The sequence below is a fragment of the Cricetulus griseus genome, assembly GCF_003668045.3.
Source record: "Cricetulus griseus strain 17A/GY chromosome 1 unlocalized genomic scaffold, alternate assembly CriGri-PICRH-1.0 chr1_0, whole genome shotgun sequence".
In the NCBI taxonomy this organism is placed as follows: Eukaryota; Metazoa; Chordata; class Mammalia; order Rodentia; family Cricetidae; genus Cricetulus; species Cricetulus griseus.
In genome coordinates this window covers 190,091,114-190,111,608 of record NW_023276806.1, presented here as the reverse complement: position 1 = coordinate 190,111,608, position 20,495 = coordinate 190,091,114, and the positions used below count along the sequence as shown (strand labels likewise).

The 20,495-nt window shown below is 47.1% G+C and overlaps 1 protein-coding gene across 2 annotated transcripts in view; it reads right to left on the bottom strand.

The window, feature by feature from the left end:
• Nucleotides 1-20,495, bottom strand: part of Atp6v0a4 (ATPase H+ transporting V0 subunit a4) — a 46,128-nt gene that overhangs the window by 7,590 nt on the left and 18,043 nt on the right. For both annotated transcript variants that reach the window (XM_035451071.1, XM_035451072.1), the window contains exons 10-15: nucleotides 19,950-20,100; nucleotides 17,572-17,711; nucleotides 14,775-14,932; nucleotides 11,329-11,422; nucleotides 4,174-4,292; nucleotides 853-1,066 (exon numbers count right to left, since the gene is read on the bottom strand). In XM_035451071.1, coding sequence (XP_035306962.1) covers nucleotides 853-1,066; nucleotides 4,174-4,292; nucleotides 11,329-11,422; nucleotides 14,775-14,932; nucleotides 17,572-17,711; nucleotides 19,950-20,100 — 876 coding nt within the window. The remainder of the gene's footprint in view (nucleotides 1-852; nucleotides 1,067-4,173; nucleotides 4,293-11,328; nucleotides 11,423-14,774; nucleotides 14,933-17,571; nucleotides 17,712-19,949; nucleotides 20,101-20,495) is intronic.

Sequence of the window (20,495 nt, the reverse complement as noted above, 5' to 3'; positions counted from 1 at the left end):
CTGCAAGTTCTACATCTGCATATCCAGCCAATCAAAACTATCCAAAGAACCTTTATACTGAGTACATGCAGACCCTTTGTCTGGTCATTATTGCCCTAGAACTGGTACGACTATGTTGACTCATGTCTGACCTCAACCAGACCCCCAGGAAGTATGCCCAGTCCAGTGGCCAGTCAGGTCCTCCCCAGCCACAAGCAAGAGCCGTTCTTGCTATCTTCAGTCACATGGACCCCTGGTACAGCAACCACAGTTGCTGAGCAGACGTCATTGGCCAATCACTAAATGCGTCCTATACCAGTGACGGTCTACACCCAATCCTGTCAAGGAATGCCTAACTAAGCTGGAATTCCCCTAAGCTAGCTTAAAAAGGACTGATTGACTCTTCCCAGGGGTCGACACCATTTTTTTGTTTTTTGTTTTTGTTTTTTTTTTGGGTGGACCCCAGCATGCTGGCTTTTCTGTCTGGAGAATAAAGCCACTTTCTGTAATTGCATATCGGGTATCTTCTGGTCATTTGGAGCGATCCCAGGACCCTGTACTTTAACGTTTAAAACTTAAACTGGAGCATTTTACCACCCAAGCCAACTCATCTGAAGGTTATTTTTTCCCGTTTTCCTAGCCAGTTTTCAACTCAACAGTTCCTTGTGCATTACCCCAGCAGGAAGAGTAGGAGCCTCGTAACAGCTGTCTGTCCCGGTCCGCTTACTTATAAGAACATAATGTTCTGTCCTGGGTGCTAAGATGGCTCAGAGAACTAAGATGCAATGAATACTCTCTGCAATACTCACAGAGCATGGGAGAGATCTAACAAAACTGAGTGGGTCGGGGGAGGAACTTTCAAAGCAGAGCTACCTGATGGCTGTACAGGGGCGCGTTGGAGTCATCGTAGTCGAAGAGAAACATGCTGATGAAGTGGATGAGGATGCTGGGAGCCTTCTGGGATGTGTGGGCATCGTACCGACACCACTTGAAAATGATCATGAAAACCAGGTATCCAAACAGACTCAGCATAAAAATCATCTCGGGGATGAACTGCAGAATGATGTTGAGAGTTCTCCTGAAGTAACTAGGGGTGGAAAACACACATAAGACAGAGCATGAACACAACGTTAGAGCTTACGTGCTCTCCCCAGAGCACAGTGCTCATTTCCTTCTTGAGCACTGTTGGCGAACAGCTTGACTCCCCTGGCAAACACAAACATGGACAGATAGAAAAGAAAAGAGAAAGGGAATACGGGGGCGGAGGGAGTGCTTTTGCCTGCACAGATTCGGGGAACCTAGGTCTAGAAGGTACTGTCTGGTGATCTGGCCACAGCTTCTCATGAAGATTTCACTCCCAAGATACATTTGAAGGTGAAATGAAGCATTGACAGACATTGGAAGCTTTTCTCCTACTCTTGCACTAAGACAAGTGTTGCCCGTCTACAGCCTGTCGACCAGATGGAGCCTGGAAATTAAGAATGATTCTAATATGGGGCTGGAGAGGTGGCTCAGTGGTTAAAAGTACTTTGTGCTCTCTCAGAGGACCCAAGTTCCATTCCCAGCCGTCCCATCAGGTGGCTCAGTCGTCTTTAACTTCAGTTCCAGGGGTCTGACACCACTTTCTGGCACCCACACACCTCTCTCTCTCTCTCTCTCTCTCTCTCTCTCTCTCTCTCTCTCTCTCTGCGGCACTCACTTTTTCATGATTGGGAGAAGAACATTAAACATTGTGTCTTGTAGCACAGGCCTGTAAGCACAGGCACTCAAAAGGCTGAGGCAGGAGAATCCCATGTTCTAGCACTGCCTGGGGTACACAGTGAATCACAAGGCAGCCTGTACAACTTAATGAGACTCTGTCTCAAAACTAAAAAGTGAAAAGAAACGGGCACCATGGTTCATGCCTATAATCCCAGAACCTGGGGAGTGGAGGCAGGAAATCAAGGCCATCTTTTGTATATATACTGAGTTCAAGATCAGCCTGGGCTACATGAGAGGAGGGCTGTGGCTGTAGCTCAGTAATAGAACACTTGCTTAGTGTAAGGTAGTTTGAATGAGAGCGCCCCCACCCCACCCCACCTCTCAGGCTCATATATTGGGACACTTAGTCTTGAGTTGGTGGACTGTTTAAGAAGGATTAGAAAGATTAGGAGGTATTACCTTGTGGTCTTGTTGGAGGAAATGTGTCATTAGGTGGCTTTGATGTCTCAAAAGCCCACACCAGACCTCTATCTGTCTCTGTCTCTTTCTGCCTGGGGATCAGGATGTAAAGCTCTCAGATACTGCTCCAGCACCATGCCTGCTTGCCTGCTGCCCACCATAATGATGGACTGTAAGCAACCCCCCCATTAAATGATTTCTTTTATAAGCTTTATCTTGGACTAGTGTCTCTTCACAGCAATAGAACAGCAACTAAGACACTTAGCTTGTTTCAGGCCCTATGCTCAATTCCTTTTGCCAGAAAAGAAAAAAAGGAGAGTATTTTATAATTCTGAAATTCTATAAAAGTCAAAAATTCTCTCTCAAGACAGGGCGCCAAGATAGAGTAATAGAAAGTTCACAGCCTTCTGCTCTAAGACAGAGCCCTAGGAGGCTAAGAGGGGAAGCTCTAGAGATGGACTGCCAGGAAAACCCCTGATACATAAGCTGGGAAACCCCTTCCTCAACACATCTTTAGCTTCTTGCTTACCACATGTCCCAACATCCTTGCTGTTCCAAGCAAAACTATTTCTGTGGCCTCTCAAGTTAAAAGGTCACCCTACAACTGGTTCTTGCCAACAAAACAGAACCAGAAATAGTCCCCTGCCACTTTGGGTAGAAGCTTTAAGACTCACTAACTCTCTACCTTTTCTCTGTCATGGCACCTGCAAGGGTCTGGGTAGTGTCCACCCATCCTCTAAATTCGCTGGATGAAAGGATGACAGACATGGAACCCATGTGGGTCCCGCTGCTATGACTCATGGTCTTAAGCCATTGAAGTTGGAGTTGTTCATTTTGCTTGCTGTTAACCTAATCCATTCTGGTTATGTATTCCCATTCTCTTTTTCTCCATTTCTTTCTTTATTTGTTCTTTTTTGTTTTTCTTTTCTTTTTTTTTTTTTTAAGACAGACTCTCCCAGAGCCCAAGCTGGCCTTGGACTTGCTATGTAGCCAGATCTTGAACTTCTGATTTTTCTGCCTCCACCCAAGTGCAGGAATTTCAGGGGTGCACACCAGCACACCCACTGTATGCAGCACTGGGGGCTGAACGCAGGGCTGTGTGTGTGCCAGGCAGACACTCTACCAACTGAGCGACATCCCCAGCCCCCATTCTGTTTACCATGACAACATTCTCAGCAATGTCAGGCATTGAGGCTACGATCACCTTCACTAGGAGCTGAAGTTGAGACTTAAACTGACTGATCACAAGCTCTCCATCGTTTCTGTGTTCCCCAATGCCCCACTTACTCTAACCTAAGTACCAAGTGAGATTTCTGGGCACTTGACGTCAGCTGCCATGTTCAATAGGCACAGTGAGTGAGCACGTGATGCTGTTAGCATCAATAAGTTTAAGAAGCAGTTTAAGAGGCCTTCCAGTGATGGATGCTGTCAGAGGAGAGAAACAGGGTGCTGACATGACCAGGCAAGAGGAAGAGAGGCTGCTGCCAGCTGGGAGAAAGGACATCCAGGATGATCCAGGATTGAAGGCACCGTGACCAAAATTCATACAAGTCCTCCCTGGCCTTTCCTTCCAGGTAGGAGGAACACAAGGTGCTGAGAGAGGGCATTCCAGCACCCTCATGAACCCTATCGTATTTATTCCCAGGTGAAAAATACACATTTACTTCAACAAACACTGCATGGAGGAACAGAGGTGCTCCTGTTTCTGGCCAATCAGCCTGTCTCAGCTCAAGCCAAGATGCACTGGTGGCTCTGCCTCTTCCTCATCAGTGCCATCAGATGAGCAACAAGACGGTGAATCAAGAAACTCACAGGTCAGGTGGAAGATGGTTCGTCAGGTAAGAGCCCTGTGTTCTTGCAGAGGACCCAAATTTGGTTCTAGAACCCATATGAGGCAGTTCCCAATTACCAGTAACTCCTGCTCAGAGGGCCCATGAGCCTGCACTCATATGCACAGACCCACACTCAAACACACATACACATGTTCACATAATTGAAAATAAACCTTTTGGTTTCTTTTAAGAAGAGACTCACATGTGATTGAAGAGGCTGAGAATAACTCCGAAAGTCATCTGAATGATTCCCAGGATGACTGACATCTTCATCTTATAGGAGTTTAAAAATGTGAGTTTGTTTGAAGCCAGGTTCCAAATCTAAAGAAGAAACATGACAAGAAAAACATGAGGCGGAACTGGGGTGGACTTTAGGACTTTGGGCTACAACACAACAACCCCCCCCCCCCAGGATGCTGTTCTTGGGATGAGAATGTGCACATTTGGCTCAGAAGAGGGAAAAGACAACCCTGTTATACCCACAACTGTAGTGACAAAGTGTTAGCATCACTGATGCCATTGATCAGCTATCCAAGCGCTATGAGGAAAATCAGGGATAAAGACTGCCGAGGTGGCCCATGGTTAAGGACATTTGTTACCAAGTCTGGCTACCTGTGCTGGTCAGTTTTTGTCAACTTGACAAACTAGAAGTCACCTGTTGCCTCCATCAGGCTGGTCTGTGGGCCATTTTCTTGACTAGTTGTTAATGTAGAAGGCCCAGGCCACTGTGAAGGTTTCCATCCCCGGGCAGGTGTTCCTGGGTTGTATATGGAAGCAAACTAAGCAAGCTATGAGGAGCAAGCCAGTAAATAGCTCCCCTCCATAGCCTCTGCTTCTGTTCCTGCCTTAGCTACCCCGCCTCAATAATGGACTGTAATCTGTGAGGCTAAATAAGCCCTTTCCTCTCCAAGTTGTTTGTGGTCATGGTGCTTATCACACAACAGAAAGCAAACTAAAACATGACCTGAATTCTATTCCTGGAACCCATGTAAAATGAGGAGGAGAAAACTAACAAAGCTGTCTTCTAACCTCCACATGCATGCCTCTCCTCCTCTTCCTCTTCCTCTTCCTCTCTCTCTCTCTCTCTCTCTCTCTCTCTCTCTCTCTCTCTCTCACACACACACACACACACACACACACACACACACACACAGAGACACACACACAGAGGAAAACTGATAAAAAGTTACATGGTTTGCCTTGTCCCAAATGGAAAGATATTCTGAAATACTATGGAGAGTTTCGAACTTGCTTCAGTTCCTTTACTAATAGCCCACAGAGAGTTAACTGAAAAATGGGTCCAACTCCTTTTTTATAGTAGCCCATTTTGACTTGAGTTCCTGGATATTCCACAGGGCAAAGCATTTCCCAGAACCTTCTTAAGCCATTTCTACAATCAATTTGTCAGAACTACAGTGGATAAGATATGGTTCCTGCCTTCCGTACAGTCCTGGTCCTGGCACAACTAATGGTGACAGATGTTCCTATCCAGCCCTAAACAAAGATAGAGAGTAGCAACAGGGCTAATCAGGGTCTCACTCTGGTTAATGGTCCCAATATTAATGTTCCTCCTTGTCACAGAAAGTCCACTAACCCTGTGGTCTCCATTCCCATCCAAGCCCTTATTCTGACCCTTGACCTCACGTGAAATCTAAGCACATCCCATAATGCCTGTGAGACATGTCCTCTTAAAGATAACAAATCCACAGAGCCTTCTCACCTTCCATCACAAACAGCTTCCTACTCCCAAATGTTTTCCCTCTCAAAAGCTGCTATCTGTTACTTTTCTGTCTCTGTGATAAATCACCCCGACCAAGGCAACTTACAGAAGAGTTTGACTTGTGGTTCCAGAGGGAAGCATGGTGGCATGAAGGCAGGAGCGGGAACCTGAGAACTCACATCCTCAACCACAAGCATGAAGCAGAGAGACATTTTTATCTCAGAGCCCACCCCCAGTGATGTGATGGACAGAGCCCACCTCCAGTGATGTGATGGACAGAGCCCACCCCCAGTGATGTAATGGACAGAGCCCACCCCCAGTGATGTGATGGACAGAGCCCACCCCCAGTGATGATGGACTTCCTCCAGCAAGCCTGCACTGCCTTCACCTCCACACAGCATCACCAACTAAGGGCCAAGTGTGGCGCCTACGCCACAAGCAAGTCTAATGTATCGGGTGAAAGCCTGGAGATTTAAATGAAAGACAAGACGTCCGGTTGTTTGTGCTAAGAGAATGTGTGTGTGTGTTTATTGCAGGGAGGAAGCAGCCTTATGTACAGACTTACAGCACAGTGGAAAAAACCCAGGTTTAAAAGTTCATGTTTTCACAACTAGATGTTGATGCCAGTGGGCCAGGCCGGGGCTGTAAGCCAGGACTAGAAAACAGAATGCACCTGTGGTTATTGGCTGACAAGCGACTCACAGAGACCCCGTGGGGGGCTGGGGCCCAACACCAAGTACTCAAATGCCTGAGATTATAGGAGACATTCTTATTCAAACCACAACATGGGCCAATATCTAGTTAGGCACAGCCTTAATACACAGCCATCTCGTCCATGCCCATTGTGTGCACATACTCATAGCAGGGGACACAAACAAACATGCTGTTAGAAGCTACAAACAGCTCAGGGTCTCTTTGCAATATTCTGAGCAGCTGTCAGCCAGCCACCAAGAGACCAGTAGGATAGAGGCAGGGGACTGCCATGTCTGAACACTAGAAGCACCTCCTCTACTCTTGGCACAGCTCCTAGCCATCTAAATTATCCTAGACTTGCCCTCTGACCTGCCTTTCTTTGGCCATCAGGGTGGCCCATGTCTACAGCATCACCCAGTGTAGTAAGGGTGGAGTCTCTAACACATTATAGATCTAGCCAATCAGATAAACTACAAATGCTAAGTACCAGACACATACCAACCCCTTTATACATACTTATTTAATTCCAAAAAAGACTCCCTAAGATAGACATAAATATTCAAACTATATAAACTTAGAGAGAATTAATCATAACCTTAGAAGGAATAAGTTAGTGATCATGGTGGTTTGAATAGATATGGCCCCCATAGACTCATGTGTTAAAATGCTTGGCCTATGGGGAGTGGCACTATTAGGAGGTGTGGTCTTGTTGGAGGAAGTGTGTATTGTAGGGGTAGGCTTTGAGGTCTTATATGCTCAAGCTACACCAGTGTGGCACACAGTTCACTTCCTGTTGCCTATGGCTCAGGATGTAGAACTCTCAGCTACCTCTCCAGCACCATGTCTGTCTGCATACTGCCATTTTTCCCATCATGAAGATAATGGACTAAACCTCTGAAACTGAAGCCACCCCCAATTAAGTGTTCTCCTTTATAAGAGTTGTCATGGTCATGGTGTCTCTTTACAAGAATAAAAACCCTAAGACACCAATGTGCCTTGAAAGAAAATATTATAGCAACTAGCACATATCATGTTTATGCAATAGACTGATTAATCTGCTAAGCAATCTCATGGCTAAGGCTGTTAAACCCAGCCTACAGGTGACAAAATAGGCACAGAGATGTCAATTGTTCAAAATGAATGGAAAAAACAAAATTTAGACACAGGTCACCAAAATCTCAGAACATGGGTCCTTAACCACTGTGTCTCTCTATGGGTATGGCTTGTGGCAGAGCACTTGCCTCCCATGCACAAGACACTGGGTTCAGTCCTCTTACCAAAAAAGGAAACTGAAAATGCTGTAAGGCTGTTGCGCCATGATGCAGGCCAGGTATTTTTTGATCCACGTCACAGGAAGATACTCAACACAGTGAATGGATGCACTGAGGGAAATTACGATACGCAATGATTAAACCCTCCATGGGTCTCTGACTCAAACACTGAGAGGCCCAGAAATGTAAGGACCACAGCGCCAGGCCTGATGATCTCTGATTTTCAAACATGCATATATGATTTTAAGACAAGAAGTTGTATTTGTGTGTGTGGCGTGGTGGATAGAATCCAGGGCCTCACACATGCAAGTTCTAAATGTTTCCAGTTTGCCCCTTATTTAGGTGTTCCATATCGCTGACCCGGTCATTCTTTTTCTTCTCTTTCAAAGTCCTGGTCAGGTGGCAAAATTGCACGCAGAACAAGCTCTGACTGCTTGGCTCTTTTTGTGTTGTCCCTCTTTTTAATATTCTTTTTCTATTATATCAAGAGGCTGGTGAGATGGTTCAGTGGTTCAGGGCATCTGGTTGCTCTTCCAAAGGACCCGGGTTCCCAGTAGCCACATGGCAGCCCACAACCATGTGTAGCTAGCTCTCTAGCTCCAGGGGATCTGACACCATCTTCTGGCCTCTGTGGGCAAGTTAGCAGTCAAAGGAATTGGTTTCAAGCTGGCATTTTCCCATGAATACTTAGTTATACTTCGTTCCCCTCAGCCTGTCCTCCCTAGTGTACACCGGTTCCCTTCCTTCTCCCCAGATAGGCCCCCCTTTTATGTCACTCAGATTCCACTACCATCTGTCCTGGTTTTTTGTCAACTTGACACAAACTAGAGTCATTTGAAAAGAACACCAACTGCTGCCACCGGGTTGGGCAGTTGGCATTTTCCTGATTGGTTGATGTTTGAGGATCCAGCCCACTTTGGACACACCATTAAGGGCAGGTGGTCCTGGACACTGTAAGAAAGTGGGCTGAGCAAGCCTTGGGGAACAAGCCAATACACAGCATAACTCCATGGCTTCTGCTTCAGTTCCTGCCTCCAGGTTCCTGCCCTAGCTTCTTTTAATGGTGGACTGTGATGTCAAAGTGTAAGCCAAATGAGCCCTTTCCTCTCCAAGTTAGTTGCTTTAGGATATGGTATTTTAACACAATAGAAAGTCAAGTAAGACACCCTCTCCTGTTCTCCCTTCCCTTAAGATCTGTCTTCTCGTCTCACCCCCACTCCCTCGCACACACTTTAAATCCAGGCTCTGTACAGAGAAAACAAGCAGCATAGGGCTTTCTACAATAAGGCTTATTGAGCCTGATGTAGTAATTTCCAGTTTCACCCGTTTCTCTGCAAATGCCATAATTTCATTTTTCTTTATGACTGAATAAAATCCTATTGTGAACATGTAACACATTTTCTTTATAGTCATTCATGTGTTGATGGACAGCTAGGCAGGTTCCATTTCCTGGCTGTTGGGCATAGAGAAGCAATGAACATGGATGAGCGAGCGTCTCTGTGGTATAGCCGAGGGCAGGCTAGCTGGGACATATAGTTCTATTTTCAGGTTTTTGAGGGACCCCCCCCATACTGACTTCTGTGATGGCCACAGGTTTACACCCTCCTCCCCCTACAGCCTCCCCAGCACTCTTTGGCCCCCTCAGTGTGTAAGTGTAAAGTTCTCCACCCTGGCTGAGTCTGAGGAGCAGAACTGGATAGATGGGGTTTGCTGACAGGAGGTGTGGGCTGTGCAGGAAGAGAGGGTAGGGAACAGTGGGCTTCAAAGCAGAAGAAAGTCACCAGACCCTGACATCTCCTCTAAACTCCCCACTGCCTGCTTCCTGGTCATGCCATCCTGACCAATGAGAAAGCCTTCCACTCTGCGAAGATGGCAGCATGTCATAAGAGCTGGAGAGACGGCTGGTGGTCAGAGCACACAACTGGCCTTCCAGAGCTTGCTCCAGCACCCACATCTGGCTCACAACCACCTGCAGCTACAGCTCCAGGGAATTTGATGCCTCTGGCTTGCTAGGGTACCTGCATTCACATACACATACCCACACAGAGACCCACATCCACAGAACTTAAAAAATAAAATAAAATAAAACCGTCAAAAAATATTAGAGACTCATTTGTCGTTTACACTTTGCAGTTTACAAACTGGCTTTTAAGGATCTTACCTGTCTTGATTAAAAATAAATAAATAAATAAATAAATAAATAAATAAATAAGCCTTAGACTGTCTCTGGAGCTGGGCAGAAGGTCTGAAAATTCCCATGCAATGCTCTTTGCGTTTATTGGGGTGAGAGGAGCTGATGGGGAGAACCCAGGGAAACTGGAGGAGATGACCGCATGAGGGAAGCCACCAAGGAAGGCTACTAGGGAGCCACTGTCAGACCCATGCTGTTTACTTCAGCTGCTGAAGCTGAAACTGGCCAAGCAGGCTCTGTCCCACACAGAACTGGGAAAGACATTCAAGTTCAAGTCTACAGGAGGCATGGTTGACTGAGAGCACAACACTGCCACCTGCTGGCAGTATGCACTGGCTTTCTATGAATGAACGTGCGGATCCATTCACAACTCAGATTTTTTTTTCCTCTACTCAGAGATCACACGGTCTTAAGGCTTTGGGAGGTGTCACATGTCAATTGACTGTGAAACATAACAAACAAATCAGCCGAGTGGAACATGTTTTTTAAATCCTCAAGAGCCTGGGGAGAAATCTCAATCCGTGAAGTGTCTGCCGTGCAAACCTGAGTGAGAATCCCGGTTCCATTCCAGAACTCACGTGAAAATGTGTGGTGATATGAGCTTTTAATCCCAACGCTGGGGAGGCGAACACAGGAGGCTCCCTGGGGCTCACTGGCCAGCCAGCCTAGCATACTGAAAATCCTCCAGTCTCAGTGAGAAAGCTTGTTTCAAAACACAAGGCACCCTGAAGATGACACCCAAGGTTGCCCTCTGGCCTACAAAAAAAGTCATACTATACGGTGTAAAAGTAACATGTTACCCACCAGAAAAACAAAAAGTGGGGGACTAGGTTAGGATGTTAAGTCACTTATTTAATATACTTTCTAGGCAACCTTAGTGAGAGCACATGCATGACTTCAGGGATTGGGCACCAGCTTTTCTTTTTCCTTTTTCGAGGCAGGGTCTCTCACTGGCCAAGCAGGCTAGGGTGGATAACTAGTGAGTGAGCCCAGGGATCCGCCTGTCTCCACCTCCTGATTGTTGCAATTCCAAGCATATGCTACCAAGCCTAGTTTTTTTGTTTTGTTCTTGAGACAGGGTCTCACTGTGGAGACCAGGCTGGCCTCAAACTCAAAGAGATCCTTTGGCCTCTGAGCATTAGCATTAAAGGTGTGCACCAACATGACCAGCCCATATCTGGCTTTTGACATGAGAGTTTTGGAGACCAAACTTGGGTCCTCATGCTGGTAACACCAAGCACTTTGCCAGCTGAGCTTCCGCTGCAGACTGCAAGGGCCTTCAGAAAGCAATTACCAGCCCGCAGTGGGACAGCTGCTGCAGAGAATGCAGGCAGCAGGCTACACAGAAAGTAAGAGTCCAGGGTGCACTGAAGTTCACCAACTGGACCCAGCTCTGCCTGTCACACCAGCCCCTGAGTTAACCCATCTCACTCTCAGTCTGCTGTCCCATCTCTGTTCAGAGATCTCGGACGACATTCTTACCGGATCAATCCCAAATGGGTAGGGATTTCCAGAATACACTCCTGGGACGGCAGGATCCAGCTGCAAATACTGACTCTTTTCCATGACGTGAGCACTAGGAAGACAAAGTGGGAAGACAAAGTAATAGAACAATAATCTGCCCTTGACTGTGCAGAAATACTACAGTGTCATCAGCCATGAGCTTCTGGCCATCCGGAGCCCAGATGCTGGTGAGGTGGTAGTTTTATTTACTCAGTAACTCTATGTTTGGTCACAGAATAGCTACCATGTGTCAGGTACTGTCCTGAGCCCTGAGGTTTCCTAAGTTACCCTCTGGACCACACAGGCTAACAGCCCAAGTTCCCAAAGAGCCTTCGCCCTGACTGGAGTACAGTCAGAAGAACTACATTGTAAAAACATCAGCAAAAGAGTGGGGACTGGGCTGAGGGGAACAAACAGAAAAGGAGGAGGGAGGGTTAGAGCAGGGCCCAGTCATGAGACACCCGGGCCAGTCCCGAAGGTCGGTCCTGAAGGGCAGATGGACTTTTTACACTAGTCCTTGAACTCTTTAAAACTCACCCTCCCCCCCCCCAAAAAAAAAGGATAAAAAAATAAAAAGCTTGGTCTGGCTACCCAGTGAGCATGAGGGATAGATATGTCAGCCTTACCACCTCCCGCACTGTCCCCAGTGCCCAGCTTTTAACCAGATGCTGGGGACCTGGAGCTGGGCCCCCTTATTGGGATAACAAGCACTTTGCCAGGTGAGAAATGTTCCCAGGCCCCCCTTTTTTTTTACTGGCCAGGGAGCATGTGTTTGAAATAAACAGAAGATTGACCACAGTGACAGGGTGCCCAGAAAAGCTCTCTCCCTATACTGCATCGCTGTGCTGTGGTCTCAGGAAGTGGCTTGGGTACCAGTGAAGGAACCGGCTTCCCTTTTGGCAGCCATAATGGTCGAACATGTGCTTCTATGACCTTGACCTAGACACTAGAAAGTCAGATGCCTGTCTCGTGACAGGGAGCCAATCAGAAGTTACCTGGTGGCGCTATGCTTTACGACCCTGGGTGTGCTTTATGGACAAGCGCACGACAATGACGTAGAGAGCATAGCAACCACCCTGGGAGGGCCTATGAGCCATAACAACCAGTTGACCAATCAACACAGGGCAAGTCCTCCAAGCCTGGAAGCACACCAATCGTGAGCCTGTGCGTAAGCCTGTGCGTACCCCTAGACACTCCCCTTACGCTGCCTTATAAGATCTTTTGGGAGCCCGTAGGAGCCGTCTTTTCTAGCCGTCCGCCATGGCATTTGGGTGAAAGACCCGAGCTAACATAGGGTTAGCTCGTTAAATTACAATAAAGCCTCGTGCAGTTTGCGGCAAGCTCTCGAATCCGCCTGGTGATTGGGGTGACCGCGAACCTGGCCTGAGACCCCGGATACTTGAGTTTTCGGGGGTCTAACACCAGGAAGCCTATTTGGGCCACTAGTGTGCTTCCTAACATATTGGGCCACACACCCAAACCCAGTCACCACACAGGAAGTCTCCAGAAAGACACCATCAAGCGTCAGGGAAGCAGGCCCAGGGCCCAGACTCTGCCTGGTGACCAAACTCAGCGTGAGAGCACTTCCCGTCTGTCACAGGATGGAGGACAGCAACTTTCTCCACCTCACTGAGATCGCAGTGAGTTCTGCTTCACACTATCTCCACACTGGGGCATGCTGAGCACTGCCCACCTGGCTCCAGGGTGTCTGGAAGGACCATGTGCAGGTATGTTGTATGTTATGGGCACATTAAAGGCACCCACTCGTCCGCACGTCTGCAGAGTGGCAACCCCACTCTGCAGGCGGAACGAAAATTCGTGTAGTTTTGTGAAATCACGCAGATTTAATACATTTGAAACTAAGTTCTTCTAGGCATCTCTTCAGATGCAAATTCATTATTGGGAAGGGTCAGACCACACACACAGCCATGTTGTGGCTTCCGTCTTAGCTTTCACTTTTCTTCATTACTTTAGCACTGTCATCCTCTACCCCCAGAACTTGCACCTTCCAGAAAAACCAAATGAGATCTGTCAGAATCGCCACATTCAAGCTAAAATTTGTCACCACCTGGGCTGGGGACGCAGTCACTGGTGGCGCACTTGCTTGTACCAGGACCCGATTTTAGTCCTCTCACTAAAAAACAAAACACCTTCCGTTTTTTCCAGAAAGCTTATTTAAGCTTTACAGCAATGGCCCAGCAAATGAAATGCCCTGAAGACAGTTCCCTCAAGCTAATTTCCTCACATGAGACTACTTGTTTTTTCTCTCCCTTCTTTTATGTCCTCTACAGACTTGATTGGACAAATAAGACCCTTGGGTTTCCTTAAATAGAACTGTCATAGGCTGGGCACAGTGAAACAGAGGCCAGAGGTCAGAGGGATCTCAAAGTTCAAGGCCAGGGCTATGTAGTGAGATCTTGTCTCAAAAAACAGGGAGGGAAGGAGGGAGGAGAAGAGAGGGAGGGAATAGTACTTCCAGGATAGGAGGGAGAGGAGGAAGAGGAAGAGGTAGGACTGGAACTGAGGCTGTAACTACACCGTTTCTGTCTTTCTCAAACTCTGAACCCCCTCCCTCCCCAAATCTACAGCCCTGAATGTACTTCCAGTCAGATTATCAGCTAAAACAGCTGTGGAAAGTGCATGGGAGATGCAGGCTGTGGCCTTAGAGAGCTTCAGGTTGCCTGCCTCCATCCAACTATCTGCGTCCACCCCCACCCGCCCTCCTGACTCTGTCAGCCACAAGCAAATTCAGGAAGCTGCCAAGGCAAATTCTCAACCTCCTCTTTGCTCTTAATTGAAGTCTGGCTTTTCTGGGCAGCCTAAGGAAGCGTCTGGCTGCAGGGTGAGGGGCCCAGAACCCTGGAGGTAAGGATCAGCATACTGCACTGTCTGTGCCAGCCTCTTAGAAGGAAGGACTTCACTAAACTTCCGCCTCTGACTGGTGACTTCACTCTCCATCTCCACACAAGAATAAAGTGTACTGTCAACCTCGCTCTCTTCTCTGTGAAGTTCTCTCTCTCTGCAATACAATAACCAGTTCAGTGGCTGGGAAAGTGGGACAGGTCTTACACACAAGATAAAACTGCATCACTGGGGCTGGACAGCTAGCTTGGCAGTTAAGAGCACCTGCTGCTCCTGCAGAAGACCCAAGTCCAAATCCCAGCAACCAGATGGCAGCTCAGAAAAACTAACTTCAGCTCCAAGGGATCCGATGCCCTCTTCTGGCCTCTGCTGTACACACACAGTAGATATACATACATGTAAGCAAAACATTTATTCATGTAAAGTACTAATAAATAAATCTTTAAAAACTGCATTATTGGGCGAAATTTCAGGGGCATCTGGTGCAAATTCTCCCAGCTGCAGAAGTATCACTGAGATCTGTGGATGGCTAACAAGCACGCTCTGGCAGTCTATGAACTTACTTCCACGTGCCGTTTCTGAACATAGGCTGGACGCTCCAAGAGGACCCGAAGATGTTAAAAGATTTGGAGAAGCAGTCATTGTAGATCAGGCCGGTGTAGATGGAGAAAATGCCCATGAGCAGGATCAGGTAACGCCCATTGAAGAAGGTGTTCCAGATCTGGCCCGGGAAAACAGAGGGCGCGTGTCAGTAGGGTCTGCAGAGATGCAGGAGAAGAGAGTGGCATGGGGTATTGCCAGCATCAGTAGTGTGTGGAGAGATGGCATGACCACAAAGACATCCTATCCCCCATGTCGGGGTGGTCCTGAGCTTATATAGGTCACTCAGAGAATCCCTGGCCTGTATCCACTGTGCAAGCAAATGTGTAAGCCTCGTGTTCTTTCTTTCAGCAGATTGGGTTGCTATGCAGGCTGAGGCCTCATCTGCTAAGGAAGGGACTGGAAACTGGCTCTAGTCTCCAGCCCCTCCAGGAGACAAGCTCTGAGCTGACCTCTGCCCCACCATCCCAGGTTAGATCTGCATCCAGTAGGAGCTTTGTCTTCAGAGCCAGGCTTCTGTCTGCCATATCTACTAGGGAAAGCAATTTCCTGGGAGGCTGGATACAGGTATCATTCATTCTAAAGATGCTAGACTCGGGCATCATACATTCTAAGGGTGCTGGATATGGGTATCATTCATTCTAAGAACTGTTGGCATGTCGATTTGCAAATTTAAATGTCTTCCGTAGAAAATGACACTTGTTAAAAGCTTGCCATGGAAGACTGATTTGGTCACAAGACTGGCCTTGCTTATGATTAACTCACAATGACGTCACGGCACTCACACTACCAATCCAGCTTGTGCCAAAGGACTGCCTCCATCTTATAGTTTGGAACATGGCTAAGGGCATGTTTCCACCCTGTTGAGTGTATTACCATGAGCATGTCTGCCATAAACTGACTGGCAGACAAACTCCAACCCTCACAGGTACCGTGGGCTTCTACCTTTGAAACGTGGAAGGGGACCATGCCAAAGGCAGAGAGACTCCAAGCGAAGGATGAGGTCCCAATATCCAGGAACCCTTGTGGCTTCTTAAAAAGAGAGTCTGCCATGAACAAACATTCCTGATATATTTTAAAACAGGTTTTAAAGGAAGCTACAAATAATGTGTAGTTCTTGATAGCAATTTTTGAAAATTATATATCTGTAGATAAGCACAAATACACAAAATGGGCTTATACTCAAAAGCATTTATCATCATCTTTCTCTAGGCAGTTGGACTGTAGTCCAAACTAAGTTCTACAATTAATATGTTTTGTTTTTATAATCAGGGTAAAGAAAGTTTTTTTTTTTAATTAAGAGAAGGGCCAGGTGGTGGTGGGGCATGCCTTTAATCCCAGCACTTGGGAAGCAGAGGCAGGAGGATCTCTGAGAGCTCAAGGCCAGCCTGGTCTACAAAGTGAGTTCCAGGACAGTCTCCAAAGCCACAGAGAAACCCTGTCTCAAAACCACCCCCAAAATAAATTAAGAGAAGGCTAAGTTTAATTCCAGCACTCCAGAAGCAGAAGCAAGCAGATCTCTGTGAGTTTGAGACCCAGTTGGTTTAAATAGTGAGATCCTGTCTCAAAATAATGATGATGATGAGGGCTGGAGGTATAGTGGTGGTGGGACTCTTGCTTAGCATACACAAGTTCCTGGGTTTATTGTTCAATGCTTCCAAACAACAACAAAAAGCAGTGCTTTGAGCTTGCCTAGTATGCATAATCCCCTGCCCAACATTGACCTAGCATAGCAGTGCATGCCCGCAATCCAAGCTTCCAGAGGTAAAGACAGGATGCTCAGAAGTAAAAGGTCAACCTTGGCTAAAAAAGGAGTTTGAAGCTGGGATACATGAGACTCTGTCTTAAAAATAAAGTAAGCCAAAACCCAATGTCTTGTTATGCCACAGGCAAAATCCCAAAAGAGTTGATGAACTTACTGTAGCAAGCCACCCAAAGGAACCACCTTGTTCAAAAGCTTTATGATGAATTAAGCTATTGATTTTCTGAGTCGGGGTTTCTCTGTGTAGCCCTGGCTGTCCTGGAACTCACTCTCTAGACCAGGTTGACCTAGAACTCAGATATCCACCTGCCTCTGCCTCCTGACAGCTGAAATTAAAGACAAGGAGATGAGCACTGGGCAGTGGTGGCACACGCCTTTAGTCCCAGCACTCCAGCCTCCAAAGCCACAGAGAAACCCTGTCTCGAACACCCACGACACCCCACACACACACACACACACACACACACACACAAAGACAAGGACATGAGCCACCACCACTCAACTGAATTGGGCTATTTTTAAACTTTGTATCTTTCTCATTTTTCACAAAACCATGTTATTCCTTATAGTGACAATCACACATTTTTTTAAAAGATTGATTCTTACATTTATTTTTTCTTGTGTGAGTACATGCCACATGTGTTCAGGTGCCTAAGGAGGCCAGAAGAGGGAGTTGGATCCCCTGGTGCCTGACATGGGTGCTGGGAACCAAAGCCAGGTCTTCTACAAGAGCAGTTAGCACTCTTCCCTGCTGAGCCATCTCTCTAGCCCTTTACATAATACATTTTGTTTTTGTTTTTTGTTTAAGATAAGGTATCACTGTCTATTGGTCTGGCTGGCCTGGAACTCACTATATAGGCCAAACTGGCCTGGAACTCACAGAGATCTTCCTGAGTCTTCCTCCCACGTGCTGGAATTAAAGGTGTGAGCCACCATGACCAACACCTCATATCCACATCTTAATGGCTTCCCTCCAGGAACATTGGGCTGACACCCACCTCATTGGTGCTCTTCTGAGCCAGCAAATTCTTCTCGTTTAGGACCATCCACAGGGCTGCCATCAGCATCACCATTCCGTGACCACAGTCTCCAAACATCACAGCGAAGAGGAAGGGGAAGGTGATGATAGTGTAGGGAGCTGTTGGGGTGACATTCATGACAGCTAAGGCCCCTGAATGGATCCCCATCCCTCAACCAAGATTAGCCCAGAGAGGCCCCTCCAGCTGCTGATAGGCTCCCCCCCCCCCCGCCTTCCTGATTGCTTCTCCCCCAACACCACCTCACATTACTGGTGTGTCCCCACGAGCAGATTCTATCTCAGTTTGTGCCAGCACTGAGTCTTATACTGGGGACTCAAGCTTCAAGCTTCCCACGGTCACTAAGGCATTTGCAATGGTTGATTTTGACTGCTTGCTGGACTGGATTGGTGAAGTACCTCTGGGTGTTTCTGTGATGGCATTCCCAGAAAGAATAAGGTCCTTAGGGCTCTGGCCTAAACACTGGATTAGTCCTCTGATGGATTTGTAAGATGGTGGCGTAGGGAGGGGGTGAAAAGTAGAGCATGTGATCCGAGTCCTCATCTGGTAAGTAAGGGATCAGTAACTGGCAGGCTGTGGTCAGGGGCATCTCCGGGGACAAACCCTGAGCTGGCCCTCAACCTCTGCTCTTCCATCATAGATTGGATCTGTATTCATTTGAGGAAGTAGGTCACTGGTTGGGACTTGTGCTAGCTAGATTCTTGGCAACTTGACACAGCTAGAGTCACTCTGGGAAGAAAAACCCTCCATCAGATTGGCTAGCAGGCAAGTCTGTGGGGCATTTTCTTATTAAAGACGTGAGAAGGCCCAGCCCACTGGGAGCAGTGCCACTCTGCTGTGTAAGAAAGTAAACTGAACAAGCCATGAGGAGCAAGGCAGTAAGTAAGCAGCACTCCTCCAGGGCCTCTGCTTCAGTTCCTGCTTCAAGCTCCTGCCCTGGCTTCCCTGCACAATGAGCTACACCCATAAGCTGAAATAAACCCTTTCTTCCCCAAAACTGCTTTTGGTTATAGTGTTTATCGCAGCCATAGAAATCAAACTAAGGTAAGACTCCTACTGTGCCCTGACCCCCCCCCCTTTCCCCTGTTCCCATTTTTCTCAGCTCTCGTTTCTCCTTCCCAGAAATCTTCTACAACTATGATGTTCTGCCCAAGGACCAAGCAACCTTGGACTGAGCCCTCTAAAGCCAAGAGCTAAGGTAAATAAATCTTCCTCTCTGTGGTGGCCTGAAGGACTAACGTCCCCCATAGGCTCACATATTTGAGCACTGGGTTCCCAGTTGGTGGTACTATTTACTTGGGAAGATTATGGAAGGAACCTTTAGGAGGGGGAGCCTTGATGGAAGGAGTATGTCACTGGGGCATAGGCTTTAGATTTTGTAGCCTTGCCCCACTTCCTGGTCTCTTTCTCTGTTTCCTGTGTACAGGTGAAAATGTGGTTCTCCCAGCTTCCTGCTCCTACTGCTATGCCTACTCTGCCTGTTGCCACAATACACTCTTCCTCTGGAACCATGAACTAAAATAAACCCTTGCTTCCCTAAGTTTCTTTTTGTCAGGGCATTTTATTACAGCAAGGGAAAAGTTCTAATAGAATCCCACCTCCCGTAAGTTGCTTATGGAGGTATTTAGCCAGTGTTGTGAAAGTGGCTAAACACAGGACTGAAAGCCTGTCTGACTTCTGTGCTCTTTTCAATACCATCTTTGGTCTGTCTCCCCACAGATACAGCACCAGCAGTTACTCATAGGCATCGTGACCCCCTGAAGCCCAAATTATTGGCCAAGTTAGAGAAGACTCAGGCTGAAGAACTGCCTTGTTCTCTGTATGGATACAGAGCATCTGGTCTACCCATCTATTTTACCAACCAGGCCACCATGGTCACACAGAACAAGGCAGGGTACTGAGGGTCTAGTCTCCTGATCCCAAGTCCTATGCATCCTGTCTTTTTCACACAATAACTTCAGGATTGTAAAGATGCTAGAGTGCCTTGGCTGACTTGGAGAAGAAAATGAAAACTGGGGTTGGCTGCCATTTAAAAGAGTCAGATGTGGTATCACACAGTGATTTGTATACTCAATGCTCAGGGGATGGAAAAATGGGGATCATGAGTTCAAAGCCACCGTGGGAACCTGATTCTAAACAAAAACATACTCAAGGAAGGGTGAAAACAAAAGAGTAAATCTTTTATGCATTAGCATTTACAGAAGAGAATACAGGGCATCAGGAATGAGGTTGTAGAATGTCATGGTGTAATTGGATTCACCTCCTGCCTCTACTGAAAGGCACACCTTAGTAATTTTCAATTTTGCGCTGCCTCGTTGTGCATGACATCAGAGCCTTACCTGGGTTTATCTCTCTGTAGCTACCTACACCATATGCATCGACAATGTTCTGGAAGCCAGCTGTAAATTTATTGGTCCTGTTGAAGGTGGGTGGGTCTGATTTTGTTTCCACTTCTGTCATGATGGGGACCATGGAGGAGCCACTGAGTTCCTGCAGAAAGAACAGGTGACCAGTGAGAGCTAAGTGCTGGCCTACAGATCTAGATGTGAACTTGGGACATCTCTTGACCTCCCTGAGAACCATGACCCCACCTATGAAAGGCGTGGTGTTGAAAAAATACCTACGATCTCTTCAATGAATGTATCACAGGGCAGAGCCTGACCTGGTTCTCTGGCCATCCTCCACCCCCACCACACACACACACACACACACACACTCACACACACACACACACTCACACACACACACATCACACACACACAAAACACTCACACACCACACACACACATACACACTACACACACACATATACATACTCACACACCACACAAACATATACACACCACACACATACTCACAAACCCACACACACACCACGCACATAC